The sequence below is a fragment of the Bufo bufo genome, chromosome 3 (genome assembly GCF_905171765.1).
Source record: "Bufo bufo chromosome 3, aBufBuf1.1, whole genome shotgun sequence".
NCBI classification, from domain to species: Eukaryota; Metazoa; Chordata; class Amphibia; order Anura; family Bufonidae; genus Bufo; species Bufo bufo.
In genome coordinates this window covers 484,854,659-484,878,136 of record NC_053391.1, presented here as the reverse complement: position 1 = coordinate 484,878,136, position 23,478 = coordinate 484,854,659, and the positions used below count along the sequence as shown (strand labels likewise).

The 23,478-nt window shown below is 45.6% G+C and overlaps 1 protein-coding gene across 6 annotated transcripts in view; it reads left to right on the top strand.

Annotated features, from left to right (window-relative positions):
- The first annotated feature begins 3,464 nt into the window (after positions 1-3,464).
- UBAC2 (UBA domain containing 2) overlaps positions 3,465-23,478 on the top strand; it is a 196,510-nt gene continuing 176,496 nt past the window's right edge. For 3 of the 6 annotated variants that reach the window (XM_040425274.1, XM_040425270.1, XM_040425276.1), the window contains exons 1-2: positions 3,703-3,766; positions 14,482-14,623. In XM_040425274.1, the coding sequence (XP_040281208.1) occupies positions 14,593-14,623 (31 nt within the window). In that variant the 5' untranslated portion in view covers positions 3,703-3,766; positions 14,482-14,592. Of the gene's footprint in view, positions 3,524-3,700; positions 3,767-3,867; positions 3,887-14,481; positions 14,624-23,478 lie in introns of those variants that run through there. The other 3 variants (XM_040425273.1, XM_040425272.1, XM_040425275.1) reach the window with 3 other exon arrangements.

Here is a 23,478-nt window from a genome sequence, read left to right as displayed (position 1 = left end):
CAGGCTGGGAATCAGCCTCTGCTCCTCCTACACAGCAGAGCGATGTGTCACAGTATCCTGCTGCTGCTGCTGATGGGAAGCGCAGATCGTGGGAGGAGCCAGGTGATTGAGGCGAAGAGTATTTATTGTTTGTTTTTTTCACTTCCTGTGAAGGGGCACATTTGGGCATAACCACTGTGAATGGGACACTGGGCACATATATTGGCATATCCACCGTAAGAGGGCACATATCTTGGCATATCTACTGTGAGGGGGCACATATCCACTGTAAGACGGCACATATCTTGGCATATCTACTGTGAGGGGGCACATATCCACTGTAAGACGGCACATATCTTGGCATATCTACTGTAAGGGGGCACATATCCACTGTAAGACGGCACATATCTTGGCATATCTACTGTGAGGGGGCACATATTTTGGCATATCTACTGTGAGGGGGCACATATTTTGGGATATCTACTGTAAAGGGGGCACATATGTTGGCATATGTACTGTGAGGGGGCACATATCTGTGAGTAGACCTGAGGGACTGAAACACTGGGTAGAAAATAAAAGTAGGCACATAAGGACTGATTCACATATATCCGCTCTGTAGCATGCTCTGTGTAAGGTATTTAATCTATAATACATGCAGTTTCATTGCTGTAAGCGCCGTGCAAAATGCCACAAGGGGGCCCACTGAGACTTCATGGCCCAAGGGCCAACATGAACCTGGAGCCGGCCCTGCACACAGCTCTGCTTCCTGCACATTACACACACAGCTCTGTTTCCTGCACATTACACACACAGCTCTGCTTCCTGCACATTACACACACAGCTCTGCTTCCTGCACATTACACACACAGCTCTGCTTCCTGCACATTACACACACAGCTCTGCTTCCTGCACATTACACACACAGCTCTGCTTCCTGCACATTACACACACAGCTCTGCTTCCTGCACATTACACACACAGCTCTGCTTCCTGCACATTACACACACAGCCCTGCTACTGGCACATTACACACACAGCCCTGCTACTGGCACATTACACACACAGCCCTGCTACTGGCACATTACACACACAGCCCTGCTACTGGCACATTACACACACAGCCCTGCTACTGGCACATTACACACACAGCCCTGCTACTGACACATTACACACACAGCACTGCTACTGGCACATTACACACACAGCCCTGCTACTGACACATTACACACACAGCCCTGCTACTGACACATTACACACACAGCCCTGCTACTGGCACATTACACACACAGCTCTGCTACTGACACATTACACACACAGCCCTGCTACTGACACAATACACACACAGCACTGCTACTGACACATTACACACACAGCACTGCTACTGACACATTACACACACAGTCCTGCTACTGACACATTACACACACAGCCCTGCTACTGACACATTACACACACAGCCCTGCTACTGGCACATTACACACACAGCACTGCTACTGACACAATACACACACAGCCCTGCTACTGACACATTACACACACAGCCCTGCTACTGGCACATTACACACACAGCTCTGCTACTGTCACATTACACACACAGCACTGCTACTGACACATTACACACACAGCCCTGCTACTGACACAATACACACACAGTCCTGCTACTGACACATTACACACACAGCCCTGCTACTGACACAATACACACACAGCCCTGCTACTGACACAATACACACACAGCCCTGCTACTGACACATTACACACACAGCCCTGCTACTGGCACATTACACACACAGCTCTGCTACTGGCACATTACACACACAGCACTGCTACTGACACATTACACACACAGCCCTGCTACTGGCACATTACACACACAGCACTGCTACTGGCACATTACACACACAGCCCTGCTACTGGCACATTACACACACAGCACTGCTACTGGCACATTACACACACAGCACTGCTACTGGCACATTACACACACAGCCCTGCTACTGGCACATTACACACACAGCCCTGCTACTGGCACATTACACACACAGCACTGCTACTGACACATTACACACACAGCACTGCTACTGACACATTACACACACAGTCCTGCTACTGACACATTACACACACAGCCCTGCTACTGACACATTACACACACAGCCCTGCTACTGACACAATACACACACAGCACTGCTACTGACACATTACACACACAGCCCTGCTACTGGCACATTACACACACAGCACTGCTACTGGCACATTACACACACAGCACTGCTACTGGCACATTACACACACAGCACTGCTACTGACACATTACACACACAGCCCTGCTACTGACACATTACACACACAGCCCTGCTACTGGCACATTACACACACAGCTCTGCTACTGACACATTACACACACAGCCCTGCTACTGGCACATTACACACACAGCCCTGCTACTGACACAATACACACACAGCCCTGCTACTGACACAATACACACACAGCACTGCTACTGACACATTACACACACAGTCCTGCTACTGACACATTACACACACAGCACTGCTACTGACACATTACACACACAGTCCTGCTACTGACACAATACACACACAGCCCTGCTACTGGCACAATACACACACAGCCCTGCTACTGACACATTACACACACAGCACTGCTACTGGCACAATACACACACAGCCCTGCTACTGGCACAATACACACACAGCCCTGCTACTGACACATTACACACACAGCACTGCTACTGACACATTACACACACAGCACTGCTACTGACACATTACACACACAGCACTGCTACTGACACAATACACACACAGCACTGCTACTGACACATTACACACACAGCACTGCTACTGACACAATACACACACAGTCCTGCTACTGACACATTACACACACAGCACTGCTACTGACACATTACACACACAGCACTGCTACTGACACAATACACACACAGTCCTGCTACTGGCACATTACACACACAGCACTGCTACTGACACAATACACACACAGCCCTGCTACTGGCACATTACACACACAGCACTGCTACTGACACAATACACACACAGTCCTGCTACTGACACATTACACACACAGCCCTGCTACTGACACATTACACACACAGCACTGCTACTGACACAATACACACACAGTCCTGCTACTGGCACATTACACACACAGCACTGCTACTGACACAATACACACACAGCCCTGCTACTGGCACATTACACACACAGCACTGCTACTGACACATTACACACACAGCACTGCTACTGACACATTACACACACAGTCCTGCTACTGACACAATACACACACAGCACTGCTACTGACACATTACACACACAGCACTGCTGCTTCCTGCACACTACAGCTCAGCTGTACATTTATGTACAGTTCTATCTATGGAATAATGACAGTCTTCAGCGCACACTCTACTCCAAACCTGACTCCTCCCATTCACATGACTGATCACATGACCATGACATAACCAAAGGTCCTTTTGCTGTCTCGGATCTAACAAAAACTTAGGTGGGTTTAAAGCAGATGCGGGATGTAGCAGCAAGTAATGTCTAGATCCATGCGCTCTAGTAATAGATTAGTAATGTAATACAATGATAACTAATACTCATGATGGTCTTAACGGTGAGGAGCGCGGACTCTGGTATTGAGGCTCCCAATGTCACATGACCTTGTGACGTCACACGGTCCTTACGGCGCATGGGATTTAGACACTTCTAGCTGCCATACACCCTGCATAGTGTAAGTGACTGGGTATGTATGCAGGTATTAGCCAGGCTCCGGCTGGTAATGGTGGCTTGTATTTAGTGGGCAGTATTATGTGTGTGACATACGTGCAGACAGTATGGTGCATGTCTCAGCAGTAAGGAGTGTGTGAGTATATCTATCTATCTATGTATGAGGGGCTGCCATGTTTGTTACACTCCTCCCAGGAAACAATGTTATACAATGAGAGATGTGACAGATCTGACAGCCTGTAACCTAGCAACACTGACTTGGTGACTTCTTCCATATCCTCCCCTGTGGTCTGCCCCCAATAGACCCCCCACCTCTCCGATATGTCCTCATCTCCTCTGCCCCTCCACCACTGGTTACCCACTGTCTCACATTGACACATAAAGCACTTTATACATCTCTGCCACATCTCCAGGACTTCCACACCTTACCTCTGCTCTTCACATATCCCCGTCCTATGCTCATGTTCTCACCTCCACTATGTCTCCCACATCTCCAGGACTTCCTCCACCACCTCACATGTAACCTCTGCTCTTCACATATCCCTGTCCTATGCTCATGTTCTCACCTCCACTATGTCTCCTACATCTCCAGGACTTCCTCCACCACCACACATGTAACCTCTGCTCTTCACATATTACCCTCCTATGCTCACATTGTCACCTCCATGATGTCTCATACATCTCTGTCACATCTCCAGTACTTCCTCCACCACCACACACCTTACCTCTGCTCTTCACATATCCCCGTCCTATGCTCATGTTCCCACCTCCACTATGTCTCCTACATCTCCAGGACTTCCTCCACCACCACACATGTAACCTCTGCTCTTCACATATCCCTGTCCTATGCTCATGTTCTCACCTCCACTATGTCTCCCACATCTCCAGTACTTCCTCAACCACCTCACATGTAACCTCTGCTCTTCACATATCCCCGTCCTATGCTCATGTTCCCACCTCCACTATGTCTCCTACATCTCCAGGACTTCCTCCACCACCACACATGTAACCTCTGCTCTTCACATATCCCTGTTATATGCTCATGTTCTCACCTCCACTATGTCTCCCACATCTCAAGTACTTCCTCCACCACCTCACATGTAACCTCTACTCTTCACATATTACCCTCCTATGCTCACATTGTCACCTCCATGATGTCTCATACATCTCTGCCACATCTCCAGTACTTCCTCCACCACCACCACCACACACTAACCTCTACTCTTCACATATCCCCATCCTATGCTCGCATTCTCACCTCCACCATGTCTCCCATACATTTCTGCTGCATCTCCAGTACTTCCTCCACCACCACCACCACACATAACCTCTGCTCCTCACATAATCCCGTCCCATGCTCATGTTCTCACCTCCATGATGTCTCATACATCTCTGCCACATCTCCAGTACTTCCTACACCACCACCACACATGTAACCACTACTCTGTACATTCTCACCTCCACAATGTCCCCTATACATCTCTGCTGCATCTCCAGTACTTCCTCCACCATCACACATAACCTCTGCTCTTCATATAATCCCGTCCCATGCTCATGTTCTCACCTCCATGATGTCTCATACATCTCTGCCACATCTCCAGTACTTCCTCCACCACCACCACCACCACCACCCATAACCTCTGCTCCTCACATAATCCCGTCCCATGCTCATGTTCTCACCTCCATGATGTCTCATACATCTCTGCCACATCTCCAGTACTTCCTCCACCACCACCTCACACGTAACCTCTACTCTTCACATAATCTTGTCCTATAATCACATTCTCACCTCCACAATGTCCCCCATACATCTCTGCCACCACACATGTAACCTCTACTCTTCACATAACACTGTCCTATAACACCACGCAACAAAAAAAAACTTTTCGTCTGCTACTGGGCAAAAAACATTTGTCCTATACTAAATCGAGTGTGCGGATTACAAATCCAAAGTCAGAATTGTTGTAACACGTCACAAAATTTTGCTATACATAAAGTATGCCTAAATGAATTAAGCACTTGGAAGCATTGAATCATTTTGAACAGAATGAGTTTTACTCCAACAATTACCTGATCTACATCAAAGTTTGCATAGTAAACAGTGTATGAAAATGTAATGGAATAACAAAATTTAAAAAAGTCTCATTTTTCAGTTTAAAAGTCTTAGGCCCCTTTCACACGGGTGCAATGCGTGAGGTGAACGCATTGCACCCGCACTGAATCCAGACCTTGTGATGGACCATGTGATGAGCTCAGTGACGTCATCAAAGGTCCTTTAGTCAGGTCCTGAAGAAAGTAGAAAGAAGAGGAGATCCGCTACGCTACCAAGTGGATGGGGTGAGTTAAATTTGTTTATTATTTTTAACCCCTCAATGGACATTTTACTAAGCATTCTGTATTAAGAATGCTATTATTTTTCCTTATAATCATGTTATAAGGGAAAATAATAAAATTCACAGAACACCTAACCCAAACCCGAACTTCTGTGAAGAAGTCCGGGTTCGGTTCTGGGTACCAAACATGCATATTTTTATCACGCGCATGCAAAACGCATTAAAACGCTTTGCTTTCGCGCAAAAAGATTGTGCATTTTCCCGCAACGCACCCGCATCTTGTCCGGCCCTCACACACGACGCCCGTGTGAAAGAGGCCTTAGGGTACTTTCACACTTTCGGCAGAGGATTCCGGCAGGCAGTTCTGTCGCAAACGGATGGCATTTGTCAGACAGATCCGGATCCATCTCACAAATGCATTGAAATACCGGATCCGTCTCTCCGGAGTCATCCGGAAAAACGGATCTGGTATTTATTTTTTTGCATTTTTAAAGGTCTGCGAATGTGCAGACCGGAAAACCGGATCCGTTTTGCCGTAACACTTAATGCCGGATCCAGCACTAATACATTTCAATGGAAATTAATGCCGGATCCAGCATTCCGGCAAGTGTTCAGGAATTTTGACTGGAGAGAAAACTGCAGCATGCTGCGGTATTTTCTACGGCCAAATACCGTAAGAGTAACTGAACTGATGCATACTGAACGGAATGCTCTCCATTTAGAATGCATTAGGATAAAACTGATCTGTTTTTTTTCCAGTGTTGAGCCCTGAGGACGGAACTCAATACCGTAAAACAAAAATGCTAGTGTGAAAGTACCATTACTTGAGCAAGGCCTAGTACTGCTGAAAGTGCTTCAGGCATCTGCTTTTGCGTTTCCGAACGGTCATATTTTCCCGTTGCAAAAACCAGCAGTAGTCCCCCATCATGTTGGGATTCCAGCGGCCTTGATACCTGTTCTCCATTGTAGAAATATCTTTATGGAACCCCTCTCCATGTTCGTCACTTACGTGTCCCAAATTGGGTGGTAAAAAGTCAAGATGGGAATGTAAGAAATGCACTTTCAATGACATTCGGCAGCCAAGTTGTTCATATGCTGTAAGCATGTTGTCTACTAATTCAGCATAGTTTGCAGCTCGTCTGTTCCCAAGGAAGTTCTGCACTACTAGCACAAATTCATCCCAAGCTGCAAGACGCACTTGCTTTGTCAGATTCTTGCGCTGATCATAAGTAGTGTATTTGCCACATATGTAGCAGAAATTGTCTGGATCATTAACACATTTGCGTTTATCCATCTTAAGTTTCAAAACTGATAGAACTATAACGGTTCACTTTATCAAAATGTGTCCAGCTTCCCTTATATACTTTGCTGACATCAGCCTGAGTGCGTCCGAACAGGTCTGGACATTGGAATATCTCCAATATAATGCATTAATATTATAACTGAATAGGCTTTGCATGTATAACTTAACCCTTCTAGTCCCCAAACATGGCGCCGCTTGTACGTGCAGCGTAGCAGAGACCTGCGGCAAATATATGCGATCAGCCATAAGGCTGATCGCATACATTTTCCCTTTCAGATGCCGTGGTCAAATGTGACCACGGCATCTGCACAGTCCGGAAGCGAGTCGCGCACTTCCGCTCCGGTAACAGCGTTCCCCGGCTGAGATCGGGGAACCTGTTACATTGGTCTAATAGACTGAAGCCTCAAGCAGGCTTCGGTGCCTATTATATGACTAAACCAATACAGGCCACTAGGTGGCAGCATTGTATTAGTATAGTGCAGGGATGGCCAACCTGATGGTCTCCAGCTGTTGCAAAACTACAACTCCCAGCATGCCCACACTGCCTACAGCTATTATCCTACAGCAGGGCATGGTGGGAGTTGTAGTTTTACATCAGCTGGAGAGCTGCAGGTTGGCCATCCCTGGTATAGTGCAAATGAAGTGTTTAATGGTGTCTATATAGACATCAATGAACACAATAGGCAAAAAAAAGTTTTTGCAAATATAAAAAAAATAAAAGTTTAAATCACCCCTCTTTCCTTAAAATAAAACTAAAATACTTAAACAATAATAAAAAAAAAAAAATCATGGGTATCGCCGTGTGCGAAAATGCCCATACTATTAAAATATAACAATATTAATGGCATACGGCAAATGGCGTAATGGGGAAAAAAAATAAAAACAGCCAATTTGTCATTTTTGTCACTTCAACTACCCAATCATTTTTTTATAAAAGTGATCAAAAAGTGGCACACACTTCAAATTGGTATCACTGAAAAGAACAGATCGTCCCGCAAAAAATGAGCCCTCACACAGCCCCGTACACATAACTACAAAAAAGTTATAGGGTTAGAATATGGTTATAAAAAATATATATTTTTCCTTAAAGGTTAAAAAAACAAATTCTGTATTAAAGCACAAGAAAAATTATATAAGTGTGGTATTGTAACCGTACTGACCTCGAGAATAAAGATAACAGTTCAATTTTACCACATAGTGTACAGTGTAAAAAAATAAAAATAAAAATCTATCAGAATATAATTTTTTCCCAATTCTACGCCATTTGGAATTTCTTTTCCGCTTCCTACTACATTGTATGCAACCGTAAATGGTGCCATTAGAAAGTACAACTTGTCCTGCAAAAAATAAGCCCTCATAAGGCTGTGTGAATGGAAGTTAGGACTATTGGAAGGCGGGGAGGGAAAAACGAAAACGCAAAAATGGAAAATCCCAGGGTCCTTAAGGGGTTAAAATCTAGACGTGTCAGGCAAATTCCGAGTTCATATTTGGAATCAGCGCACTCATTTTAGTATAAAACACATGTTTTTCTCTCAGTAGCAAAATCATTGTTGCGCGGTGTAATCACATTCTCAACTCCACAATGTCTCATACATCTCTGCCACATCTCCAGTACTTCCTCCACCACCACCACCTCACACGTAACCTCTACTCTTCACATAACCCTGTCCTAATCACATTCTCACCTCCGCCATGTCTCCCATGCATTTCTGCTGTATCTCCAGTACTTCCTCCACCACCACCACCACACATACCGTAACCTTTACTCCTCACATAATCCCGTCCTATGCTCATGTTCTCACCTCCACCATGTCTCCCATACATCTCTACCACATCTCCAGTACTTCCTCCACCACCACACATACCGTAACATTTACTCCTCACATAATCCCGTCCTATGCTCATGTTCTCACCTCCACCATGTCTCCCATACATCTCTACCACATCTCCAGTACTTCCTCCACCACCACACATACCGTAACATTTACTCCTCACATAATCCCGTCCTATGCTCATGTTCTCACCTCCACCATGTCTCCCATACATCTCTACCACATCTCCAATACTTCCTCCACCACCAGGACAGAAAAACAGGAGCTAGGACAGAAAAACAGACTTTATTGGCACCTAGGAAAACGGGTAATTTTCCATGTTTATCATGTTGTAACTGCAGTGGGATCATGAAAGGTGATGTATTTACCCATCCTTATAGTGGGAAAACCTTCAAGATTAGGGAATACTACACCTGTAGATCCAGAGACGTAGTCTACATGATACAGTGCCCCTGTAGCTACATCTATGTGGGAGAAACCACTATGGAGCTCAGGGAGCGAATAAATAAACACAAGAGTACCATTAGAAAGGCCATGATAGAAAAACCGGTAGCGAAACACTTGCGGGCACTCCATTAACCAGCTCCGTTTTCGTGCAATAGATTCTGTGGGGCCATTAAGGAGGGGAGGTGATAAGAATACATTTCTCAGGAGGAAGGAATTGAAATGGATCCATACTTTGAGATCGCTCCAGCCCTATGGGCTGAATCTAGAGTTTAATGTAGCCAGTATTGATTAGGTTGGTGGATGATCCTCATCAGTGTTCTATATGGATAGTGTTTTTATGATATTCTATAGGGGGCTGAGGTCCCACCCATGCTAGGATTCTTTTTTTAAATAAATGGTCAGATTTGACTATATCATGCATCACCATTTAATATATCCATGCACACAGACGATACACCTGTTGCCGGGTGCAGTGTAATATGTTCTATACCGCGCCCAATCTGTATGATAATAGTATAAGATGACAGTTATTTACACTGCATTTATGGTTTGATCAGTATCCACTGTGATACGCTGTGGATATTAAGCAGATATGTTGTCCCAGGGTGTTTCAGTTGTGGCCATAAATTATGGTTGCTTCATACGCGTTCCCTACTCACTGACGCGGCTGCATCCCCTAGGTAACGCGACGCCTAGCTCCATGTCTGCGCGGGCGAGCGGGGCGGAGTCTCTATGATGCTGTGGTCAGCTGTTTCTGACGTCGGCTATCGCGGGACTTCGCTCCGGGCGCGCGTGTGTGACGTGGAGCGGGGCCATTCGCTACATGGACATGCACAGTGTGGTTTGGAGGACGTGGACCACAGCTGAAACCATTGCGGATAAGGAGATGGTAACTACAGGTGATGTGATTAGTATGGGAGTCTGTGTGCTGAGAGGTAATGGGATGGGTGGATGATATGGCTATGTTTAATTGGTTCTGACAATTGTGGGTGTTCCTGGGTGTGGGTATTTATATGCAATTTTGCCATATGTTTTTTATGCTTGACAAAGGCTGTTGTACAGCCAAAACGTTGCTGATTTTTTGTATGCTGTGAAGCTCTAATAAAGATGGAATTATGGGAGATGCTGCCACTGCTGTTTGATTTTCACCTATCCTCAGGATAGGTCATCAATATCAGATTGGCTGGGGTCCGACACCCGGTACCCCCGCCGATCAGCTGTTTGAAGAGACGGCGCGCGCCGTGCCAGCGCCACCTCCTCTTCACTGTTTTCCTTCTTGCAGTTGCATCTGCAGCGATGAGCAGGTGTAATTACACCTAACCGTCCCATTCATTTCAATGGTACGGATCACTTCTATACACTTCTATATACCTTTAACCTCTTCAGGACACAGGGCGTACAGGTACGCCCTTATGACCTGGTAATTAAAGGGATTCTGTCACCAGGTTTCACCCCTGTCAGCTAAAAAAATGCTGATGTTCAGGGCGTCTTCATGATTCCTAATGTGGGCTTATAAATGTCATCTGTGGGCTTATTTAGCTAAAAAACAGCTATTACTAACCTGTCAGTCAAACAAATAAGGTGCCGAACGGGATGTTAATGGATGCAAGGTGCCGGCCACACCCGCCGCAATCGTGCCCAGCGCCGCATTTCCGGACTTCTGCACCGCCTCTTAATCCTCTGTGCCGCCTCTCGCTCTCCCTCCCTCCCCCCTCCTTCTGCTGTAAGATCTCGCGCTTGCGCACAGGGCTCTGCCTGATGCGCCCGTGCGGACTTCTCCATTTGGCTTCTTACACCGAAGTGCGCATGCGCCGGCACTTCGCTCAACCCCTGTATGCGCGAGATCTTACAGCAGGAGGAGGGGGGAGGGAGGGAGAGCGAGAGGCGGCACAGAGGATTAGGAGGCGGCGCAGAAGTCTGGAAAGGCGGCGCTGGGCACGATTGCGGCGGGTCCTGCCGGCACCTTGCATCCATTAACATCCCCTTGGGCACCTTATTTGTTTGACTGACAGGTTAGTAATAGCTGTTTTTTTAGCTAAATAAGCCCACAGATGACATTTATAAGCCCACATTAGGAATCGTGAAGACGCCCTGAACATCAGCATATTTTTAGCTGACAGGGGTGAAACCTGGTGACAGAATCTCTTTAAGGACACAGGGCGTACCTGTACGCCCTATGTATTTCTGATCACCGCCGCGCAAATAATTGAGCAGGCACCTTGGCGGCGATCGCAACAAACCGCAGGTCAATTCAGACCTGCGGTTTGCTGCACTTTCGGCAGTTTCTCATCAGAAACTTTAGTATGCCTAAACTATATATGTTTCACCCCCCCTGCACCCCTGAATGATTTGATGGCGGCGGGAGGTGCAGGGGGGGGTTGTGGGCGGTGCGGCAGGCGGGATCGCGATCCCCCGCCCGCCTCCCCTTGAATAATCGTTGGTGGCCAGTGGGTATACCAGGGTGTCAGCACATTGCTGACACCCTGGTATAAACGGCTGACATCTGTGATGTGATGTCAGCCGTTTAACCCTTTCCATACCGCGATCCGTACGTACCGCTGTATGGAAAAGGTGAACAGCTCAAGGAGCTCCCTCCCTCTCCCATCGGGGGGCTGCTGTGCCTTTGAAGCCCCCCGATGGAGAAGGAGAGAGCCCCCAGACAGCCCCCCTCCTTACCCTTCCACGTCTGCGCAGTTGTGGTAGCATGAGTCTACAACCCACACAAGTGGCTCAGGTAGTGCAGCTTATCCAGGATGGCACATCAATGCGAGCTGTGGCAAGAAGGTTTGCTGTGTCTGTCAGCATAGTGTCCAGAGCATGGAGGTGCTACCAGGAGAAAGGCCAGTACATCAGGAGACGTGGAGGAGGCCGTAGGAGGGCAACAACCCAGCAGCAGGACCGCTACCTCTGCCTTTGTGCAAGGAGGAACAGGAGGAGCACTGCCAGAGCCCTGCAAAATGACCTCCAGCAGGCCACAAATGTGCATGTGTCTGCTCAAACGGTCAGAAACAGACTCCATGAGGGTGATATGAGGGCCCGACGTCCACAGGTGGGGGTTGTGCTTACAGCCCAACACCGTGCAGGACGTTTGGCATTTTCCAGAGAACACCAAGATTGGCAAATTCGCCACTGGCGCCCTGTGCTCTTCACAGATGAAAGCAGGTTCACACTGAGCACATGTGACAGACGTGACAGAGTCTGGAGACGCGGTGGAGAACGTTCTGCTGCCTGCAACATCCTCCAGCATGACCTGTTTGGCATTGGGTCAGTAATAGTGTGGGGTGGCATTTCTTTGGAGGGCCGCACAGCACCCAATGTGCTCGCCAGAGGTAGCCTGACTGCCATTAGGTACCGAGATGAGATCCTCAGACCCCTTGTGAGACCATATGCTGGTGCTGTTAGCCCTGGGTTCCTCCTAATGCAAGACAATGCTAGACCTCATGTGGCTGGAGTGTGTCAGCAGTTCCTGCAAGACGAAGGTATTGATGCTATGGACTGGCCCACCCGTTCCCCAGACCTGAATCCAATTGAGCACATCTGGGACATCATGTCTCGCTTTGTCCACCAACGTCACGTTGCACCACAGACTGTCCAGGAGTTGGCAGATGCTTTAGTCCAGGTCTGGGAGGAGATCCCTCAGGAGACCGTCCGCCACCTCATCAGGAGCATGCACAGGCATTGTAGGGAGGTCATACAGGCAAGTGGAGGCCACACACACTACTGAGCCTCATTTTGACTTGTTTTAAGGACATTGCATCAAAGTTGGATCAGCCTGTAGTGTGTTTTTCCACTTTAATTTTGAGTGTGACTCCAAATCCAGACCTCCATGGGTTAAAAATTTGATTTCCATTTTTTTAATTTTTGTGTGATTTTGTTGTCAGCACATTCAACTATGTAAAGAACAAAGTATTTCAGAAGAATATTTAATTAATTCAGATCTAGGATGTGTTATTTTTGTGTTCCCTTTATATTCAATTGTGCTATGCAAAGGTCTGTGAGCCAGCAGCAACCATTTAATTTAGAATCAATGGGAACCACAATTATCATTTGCTACACAAGGACTTGGATGACAAATGTGGCGTCATTATGGTTATATATACTTGTTTATATTTCTACTGAAATGAAAAGTATATTAGCTACACACAATGGATTAATATAATCCATAGCAGCAGTAAGGACTTATGGCATGTCCTGGTTTGTTTTGTGGCGTTCCAATGCATGTGGTGCCTATTCCCTGTTTCCGGTAGTCACTACTGAAAATGATTAAGAGGTACTTTTACACATGCTGCACAGCAATCCAGCATAGACCACACTGACTATAATAGGAACTGGTGGGGGTGCTGGGATTTGGCCAGATACAAAATCCCACCGGGGAGTGGTCGGATCCCAGCCAGTTCTCATTATAGGCATAGGGTCTGGCGGGCATGCGGCACTATCCGGCGGTGCCGAATCCAGAGAACTCCTTCAGGCTGTTCTTCACCAGAGCTGTGTCTCATGTGTGAACTTAACCTAACCTACCAAATGTACACTAGAACATGGTAGAAGCAAGTAGAAGAACGTATGAGACTGCAAGACGTCAGAGATTGTTTGCGGTCTGTTACCATGGAGACGTCTAGTCTGCATCGGAGCTGTAGATACAAAACGGTAGGTAATTTCTAATGCAGACCTATTGCAAAGATGCTTAGTAGTTCATTTTAGATTTATTGAGACAATAAAGCAAATGTTTCTAAGGTTTCCATAGCAGTTTAGATGAACCTTCATATATGATAGCGATCATATATTTTATGTCACCAAAACTATAATGCTTTTGTTACAGAGGCGAATCCAGTAGGTCAGCTAGTTTGAAAGATGCAACGCTGTCACGCCAGATGAAATAGAAACGTACGTCCTGTCATGACCGCCTCTTTGGACAGAAAACACTGATACAATGATTGCTAGTACTGGTTCCAGTGGTCTATGTAAGTACCCATGTCTTGCTGTGTTTCATTTGGGATAGAACATTTAAGGGTGTGCCCTGCTGAACAGAATGGAGAAGTGCTCTCATTAACCCCCCTAAGTAGCACTGTGGGCTCACTTTCCTGTGGTTCGGGTAATCTTTCTGATCTTTTAAATACCCTCAAATATAGAGACCATCCAATAATTTATATTAGGATTTGCATAAAGTTGACTTTAAAGGGGTTGTCTCACGAAAAATATTCCACAGTTTTCAAACTAGCACCTGGATCAGAATATTTTTCTAATTGCATGTAATTAACCACCTCCGGACCGCCGAACGCAGCGACGCGTCCTGGAGGTGGTTGATTCATTCCGCCTGGACGCGCCGGCGCGTCCTCTGGCGAGACGCAAGATTTCCTGTGAACGCGCGCGCGTTCACAGGATCGGAAGGTAAGCGAGTGGATCTCCAGCCTGCCAGCGGCGATCGTTCGCTGGCAGGCTGGAGATGTGATTTTTTTTAACCCCTAACAGGTATATTAGACGCTGTTTTGATAACAGCGTCTAATATACCTGCTACCTGGTCCTCTGGTAGTCCCTTTTGTTTGGATCGACCACCAGAGGACACAGATAGCTCAGCAATATGTAGCACCACACTACACTACACCCCCCCTGTCACTTATTAACCCCTTATTAGCCCCTGATCACCCCATATAGACTCCCTGATCACCCCCCTGTCATTGATTACCCCCCTGTCATTGATCACCCCCCTGTAAAGCTCCATTCAGACGTCCGCATGATTTTTACGGATCCACTGATAGATGGATCGGATCCGCAAAACGCATACGGACGTCTGAATGGAGCCTTACAGGGGCGTGATCAATGACTGTGGTGATCACCCCATATAGACTCCCTGATCACCCCCCTGTCATTGATTACCCCCCTGTCATTGATCACCCCCCTGTAAAGCTCCATTCAGACGTCCGCATGATTTTTACGGATCCACTGATAGATGGATCGGATCCGCAAAACGCATACGGACGTCTGAATGGAGCCTTACAGGGGCGTGATCAATGACTGTGGTGATCACCCCATATAGACTCCCTGATCACCCCCCTGTCATTGATTACCCCCCTGTCATTGATCACCCCCCTGTAAAGCTCCATTCAGACGTCCGCATGATTTTTACGAATCCACTGATAGATGGATCGGATCCGCAAAACACATACAGGCGTCTGAATGGAGCCTTACAGGGGGGGTGATCACCCCATATAGACTCCCTGATCACCCCCCTGTCATTGATCACCCCCCTGTAAGGCTGCATTCAGATGTCCGTATGATTTTTACGGATCCACGGATACATGGATCGGATCCGCAAAACGCATACGGACATCTGAATGGAGCCTTATAGGGGGGTGATCAATGACAGGGGGGTGATCACCCCATATATTTAAATATTTTAAGGGTCACATGGACCAGGCGTATTTTTTACAGCTCCTCTGACTGATAAACTTAAAACTCGATTTTATTACAAGATTTTTAAAAAACACATATTACTTGGGAGCAATGTTTAAAACTTAGGAGTTAGTGATTTCAGGGTCAATGGCCGCATCTATTTATACACTGCCAGTGCCTCTTATACCAAACTATCCTGGTTTTTTATATATATAATAAACAGTCTCTTACTCCAGAGAATTGATTAATGGGCCCCCTGACTAACCCCGACCTAAAACTCTAAACCTGTGTCCTTGAGGGGTATTCCGTGAGGGGCATGGCGAGTTCCTAGAATTTTATATTTTTTGTCACAAGTTAGCGGAAAATGATGATTATTTTTTTATTTATTTTTTTTCCTTACAAAGTCTCATATTCCACTAACTTGTAACAAAAAATAAAAACTTCCATGAACTCACTATGCCCATCACGAAATACCTTGGGGTGTCTTCTTTCCAAAATGGGGTCACTTGTGGGGTAGTTATACTGCCCTGGCATTTTAGGGGCCGAATGCGTGAGAAGTGGTTTGAATCTGTAAAAAATGGCCGGTGAAATCCGAAAGGTGCTCTTTGGAATGTGGGCCCCTTTGCCCACCTAGGCTGCAAAAAAGTGTCACACATGTGGTATCGCTGTACTCAAGAGAAGTTGGGCAATGTGTTTTGGGGTGTCATTTTACATATACGAAATATCTTGGCAAAAGACAACTTTTCCCATTTTTTTATACAAGGTTGGAATTTGACCAAGATATTTATCTCACCCAGCATGGGTATATGTAAAATGACACCCCAAAACACATTGCCCAACTTCTCCTGAGTACGGAGATACCACATGTGTGACACTTTTTTGCAGCCTAGGTGGGCAAAGGGGCCCACATTCCAAAGAGCACCTTTCGGATTTCACCGGTCATTTTTTACACATTTTGATTTCAAACTACTTACCACACATTTGGGCCCCTAGAATGCCAGGGCAGTATAACTACCCCACAAGTGACCCCATTTTGGAAAGAAGACACCCCAAGGTATTTGCTGATGGGCATAGAAGTTTTTATTTTTTGTCACAAGTTAGTGGAATATGAGACTTTGTAAGAAAAAAAAAAAAAAAAACCCATCATTTTCCACTAACTTGTGACAAAAAATAAAAAGTTCTATGAACTCACTATGCCCATCAGCAAATACCTTAGGGTGTCTACTTTCCGAAATGGGGTCATTTATGGGGTGTTTGTACTGTCTGGGCATTGTAGAACCTCAGGAAACATGACAGGTGCTCCAGAAAGTCAGAGCTGCTTCAAAAAGCGGAAATTCACATTTTTATACCATAGTTTGTAAACGCTAAAACTTTTACCCAAACCATTTTTTTTTTTTTACCCAAACATTTTTTTTTTATCAAAGACATGTAGAACAATAAATTTAGAGAAAAATTTATATATGGATGTTGTTTTTTTTACAAAATTTTACAACTGAAAGTGAAAAATGTCTTTTTTTTGCAAAAAAATCGTTAAATTTCGATTAATAACAAAAAAAGTAAAAATGTCAGCAGCAATGAAATACCACCAAATGAAAGCTCTATTAGTGAGAAGAAAAGGAGGTAAAATTAATTTGGGTGGTAAGTTGCATGACCGAGCAATAAACGGAGAAAGTAGTGCAGGTCAGAAGTGTAAAAAGTGGCCTGGTCTTTAAGGGTGTTTAAGCTATAGGGGCTGAGGTGGTTAAACATTTTGCATAGCCACTGAGTTTTTCAATAAAATGGATCTGTATAGCACCACCTGCTGTTTGTTTTTTTCCTTATTTCTTTGTCCTGCTCACTGAGATGGCCGCACATGCTCAGTTTTATCCTTCAACTGCCTCCTGATCTGTGATAGGGAGAGCTGAGACACGCCCCCTGAGCTGCAGCAGAAAAGACACTCCCCTTGAGCTGTCAGCTTGATATAAATCTAGCAGAGCAATGAATGGGGAGATCTCTGGATGCATGTGAGGTACAGGGCTGGTTCTAGCTTTGTTAGAAAGAGGTTGTCATGTACTATATGTCTGATTTACATTTTTTACATTAGTCTTGGGATAACCCCTTTAATGGTTGTGCTGCCTAAAGGTACCTGTGCACTAGTGTAGATTTCAAAACAGAAAATCCACACCGTTTTTCGTGCGGATTAGGGTCCATTCACACGTCCGTAGCGTATTGCGGATCCGCAATACACCCGGCCGGCACCCCCATAGAAATGCCTATTCTTGTCCGCAATTGCGGACAAGAATAGGACATGTTCTATTTTTTTTCCAGAGCAGCAGACCGGAAGATCGGCGGCGCTCTCCGGAAATGCGAATGTGTGCTGTCCGCATCCATTCTGTCCCCATAGAGAATAAATGGGTCTGCACCCGTTCCGCACAATTGCGGATGTGTGAATGGAGCCTTACTGTGCGCTTCCACAGTTTCCACTTGGAGCTGACTCTTCTATTGAAATGAATGTGAATCATTAAAAAACAGCTCTTCTTGTGTCCATGCGTTTTTTTTGTGTGTTTTCTGTTTGTTTTTGGCCACAAGCTGAAATGCAGTTTTCTATTGAACGCCCATTGGTTAAAAAAATGCGTAAAAAACATGCAGATTCTGCGCTGAGTTTTGTAGGTAGATTTTCTAAATCTGTCGTGTGAACATACTCTAAGGAAGAAAATTATTTGTGCTTCGTCCCAAACCTCTTGTGACGTTTTCTGAAGTAAGCTCCACATCTTATAAATCTTTCCTGGTTTACTACAGAAAATACCATGGTGCCAGCTTCATTCTCTATTGAGCCAGTCTTGTATTAGTTCCCACAATATCAGACTGGTAATGTCTCATAGAGGGTGCACCCTACCCCAGAGACCAGGGCTGTGACCCAGGCCAGGGCAGTGAATGCCTGGATGCAGGAGCCTTTTCATGGTGCTTGGAGGACACAAGCAGTGTGTTTCCAGGTCTTTCTCTGTGATATTTGGAGGTTTCATGTAGGGGCCACCTTTTTCAACTAGTACATGGTGATATCAGGTGTATGTGCAGCTGCTTCTTCATGGAAATACTATGGATACCCTCAGTGATGACACTGCTTCCAGGGGCAGTTTGAAACTGAGGGCAAATGTTTTTGATGTTCTTCACGCTTTATGACTTGGTGGTCCGGTTGTGAAAATGTTTTTGTCCTACCATAATTTTCTTCCTAGACAATAAATTTATAGTTGATGTTTGCACAGATTGGATAAACTGACTCGCTGAAATGGTTTTCACATGAAGGACTGCAGAAAGTACCTGGACCATTCAGTACAACCTTCTTACTGTTAGTCTTTGTGGAGATGGCATGGTTTGTGTGCTGTATGAATATGGCTGAAAAAGCTTTATGCTAGTCTCTACATACAGTATATGTTTTGGGCATGTAGTGTTCCATTGATGCTGTAAAATGTAAAAGCTCATAAAGAAATCCTGAAGCTTTATAAAACGTGTGCAATCACTTACTGAATGCTTCCACACTGTACACTAGATGGCGCCTGCACTCCTCACAGTGCTGGAGCTTCTTTATACCTTTAGTGCAGTCATTTTGGTTTCTTTGTCTCAAGAAATGGGGAAGTGCACTCACACTAACAGCATTTCCTCTTCCTCTTTTAACTGTTCTACCAATGGTATCTGTAGTTGTTCATTTGCATGCTTGCTGTTAGCGGGACCAAAGCACATATGTTCCCATTACTTACCACAGCGGCCATGATAAATTTGGCCACTTTTTTTTTTTTTTAAATCAGTTTACTTTTTATTGAAATAAACAATATCACATGAACATCATCAAGGATTTCGCAGTTTTTTGTTTAGTTGAAAATAAGTACAACAACTTGCAAAGATATTGGTGTACGCAGACACCCATGGCATTATGGGAGATCAAGATTCCTGGGAGCATTACAGCAGTTAAATGATTGAAGTAATGTAACATTACATACAATAACACATTAAAGGGATTCTGTCACCAGGTTTTGGGCTATAGAGCTGCGGATATGCACGGCTAGATCGCCGCTAGCATGTCCGCAATATATCTGTCCTATAGGGCTGTGTGCTTTTAATTTCTTTAAAAAAGGATTTTATAGATATGTAAATTAGTCTTGAATGTGTCCAAGGGGCTGTACTGACCTTCCTGGAGCCCAGCCACGCCCGCCTGTGAAGGAGCCCAGCACCGCCTATGTCCTCCGAATCTCCTCCTTTCATCAACTATAGATAACCGTAATCTCGCGATGCGCAGTGCCGGTATAGTGCTCTTTCCCTGTGTTCGCATCAGCCTCAGGGAGAGAACTGCGCATGCGCGAGCTCGCGGCAATCTATCGTTGATGAAAGGAGGAGATTCGGAGGACATAGGCAGTGCTGGGCTCCAGGAAGGTTAGTAAAGCCCCTTGGACACATTTAAGACTAATTTACATATCTATAAAATCCTTTTTTAAAGAAATTAAAAGCACACAGCCCTATAGGACAGATATATTGCGGACATGCTAGCGGCGATCTAGCCGTGCATGTCCGCAGCTCTATAGCCCAAAACCTGGTGACAGAATCCCTTTAACACCCTTTTCCCCCACCGCACCCAACTTGAGCAGAGAGACAGCAGTGTCTGTAGATTTAAGGATAGTCATACAATTGGGCATCAAAACAGTTCCACCTAGCTATACTAACTCAGCCGTTCAAACAGTGTACCGTGACTATGTGGTTCCTCTGGAGAGGGAGTGTAAGAAAGACATTTGTCCCCGTATACAATCTTGAACTAATGCCTGTGAAGCTAGTTGCGCTGACTCAACCCACCCCTGCCATAAAGATAGGAATTTATTAGGACATTTTCGTTTAGCATATACTCCCTTTACTAATCCCAGAATTACATTCATCCTATTAACAAATTCTTGTTTTGTGGACGGGGTCTCTCGTATCCAGTGTTTAGCTATCAGTACCCTAGCTTGGAACAGGAGTCTATGAATACAAAGGGAGTTCGTGTCTCCCAGTCCCAGAGAGTCCAGTATCCCCAATATACAAACTAAATTTGGTCACTTTCTCACATGGTGTACTTATTGTAGATTTTTGGTATGGTTGTGCAGCGAGCAACCACAATCAAGTACAATGTGGGTCAATGGGGTTTTAAAGAGCATCTGTCAGCAGGTTTGTACCTATGAAACTAGCTGACCTGTTGCATGTTCACTTGGCAGCGGTAGGCATCTGTGTTGGTCCCATGTCCATATGTGCTCACATTGCTAAGAAACATGTTGTTCTAATACATGCAAATGAGCCTCTAGGAGCAACAAGGGCATCGCTGTTACTCCTAGAGTCTCAGCTCTCTCTGCAACTGTCACGCTTCAGTGTTTGAGGGAAACCCACACCAAGCATAGGAGGGAAAGGGGTGAGGGGAAAAGGCCTGGAAACTAGGGAAAGGAGCAGGTCACCTCCTACAGAAACCCTTATCTAAGCTATGAATGCAAACATGTACTGTGACATACTGAAGCAGAGCATGATCCCCATCCCCTTCGGAAACTGGGCCTCAGGGCAATATTCCAACGTGATAACGACCCCAAACACACCTCAAAGACGACCACTTCCTTGCTAAAGAAACTGAGGGTAAAGGTGATGGACTGGCCAAGCATGTCTCCAGACCTTAACCCTATTGAGCACCTGTGGGGCATCCTCAAACGGAAGGTGGAGGATCACAAGGTCTCTAACATCCACCAGCTCCGTGATGTTGTCATGGAGGAGTGAAAGAGGATTACAGTGGCAACTTGTGAAGCTCTAGTGAACTCTATGCCCAAAAGAGTTAAAGGGACTCTGTCACCACTTTCTAACCCCCCCTTTTAAAAGTATTGTTATCTCCATGGCGCCCCTGTGATTACAAAGGTGTTGTTAGAAGATAAATTCGCCGTCTCCTTTTGATAAAAAGAGCTTTTATCTAACCTGTCAATCTTCTTGATAAGGTGCCCAGGGCGTTTCTGTCGGTCTCAAGCTGCCGCCTGCCGCCGCCGCTGTTGGTGCCCAGCTCCTCCCCTGATGCTTTCAGCGCCGCCTGAATGTAATGAAATACGCCTCCGGCTCTCGCTCAGTGCCCCCTCCTCCTTTTCAAAGATCCCGCGCGTGCGCACAGGCCTGTGCCTGATGCGCCCGTGCGGACATTTACAATCAGCCTCATTGAGCGAAGTGCGCATGCGCGCACTTCGCTCAACCTCCTCATCAGACGAGCACTGCAGCCGGCCGGCTGCAGTGCTCGTCTGATGAGGAGGTTGAGCGAAGTGCGCGCATGCGCACTTCGCTCAATGAGGCTGATTGTAAATGTCCGCACGGGCGCATCAGGCACAGGCCTGTGCGCACGCGCGGGATCTTTGAAAAGGAGGAGGGGGCACTGAGCGAGAGCCGGAGGCGTATTTCATTACATTCAGGCGGCGCTGAAAGCATCAGGGGAGGAGCTGGGCACCAACAGCGGCGGCGGCGGGCGGCAGCTTGAGACCGACAGAAACGCCCTGGGCACCTTATCAAGAAGATTGACAGGTTAGATAAAAGCTCTTTTTATCAAAAGGAGACGGCGAATTTATCTTCTAACAACACCTTTGTAATCACAGGGGCGCCATGGAGATGACAATACTTTTAAAAGGGGGGGTTAGAAAGTGGTGACAGAGTCCCTTTAAGGAAGTGCTGGAAAATAATGGTGGCCACACAAAATATTGACAATTTGGGCATTTTCACTTAGGGGTGTACTCACTTTTGTTGCCAGCAGATTAGACTTTAATAGATGTGTGTTGAGTTACATTACACTGTATCATATGTCATACAAGTGTCATATCTTCAGTGTTGTCCCATAAAAAGATATAAAATATTTCCAAAAATGTGAGGGGTGTACTTACTTTTGTGAGATACGGTATATGTTGTGAAGATAAGACTTTGATAGATCCTATTCTTTAAAAAAAACAGGTCGTGCACTACACCTGAAGTCATCCTATTGAAAATACCTGACTTCACCTTCAAAATATCTGGTAATCCTAAAGGTTCACATACGTTTGCCACTCACAGACATTTGATATTGGATCATTTTCCTCTGTAAAGAAATGACCAAGTCAAATATTTAAAATATTTTGGGTCATTTATTTATTTTATTTGGTTATCCTTACCTACTTTGTAACATTATATATATATATATATATATATATATATATATATATATATATATTGTAGGGATTTGCTCTGGTAGGCAGGGTACGCGGACACAAAACAGAGTCAAGACCACGGTTGAAAAAACAAAAGTCCAGTGTTTATTCACACAGAAAAGGCAGAAAAGAAAAACAATGCTTTACAGGGTCCTGGTGTTAGTTCACACAGCAAGAGATCCCAAAATAACATAAATCACCTGGTAGACCGCAGCAGGCTTTAGGGCGCCTGACTC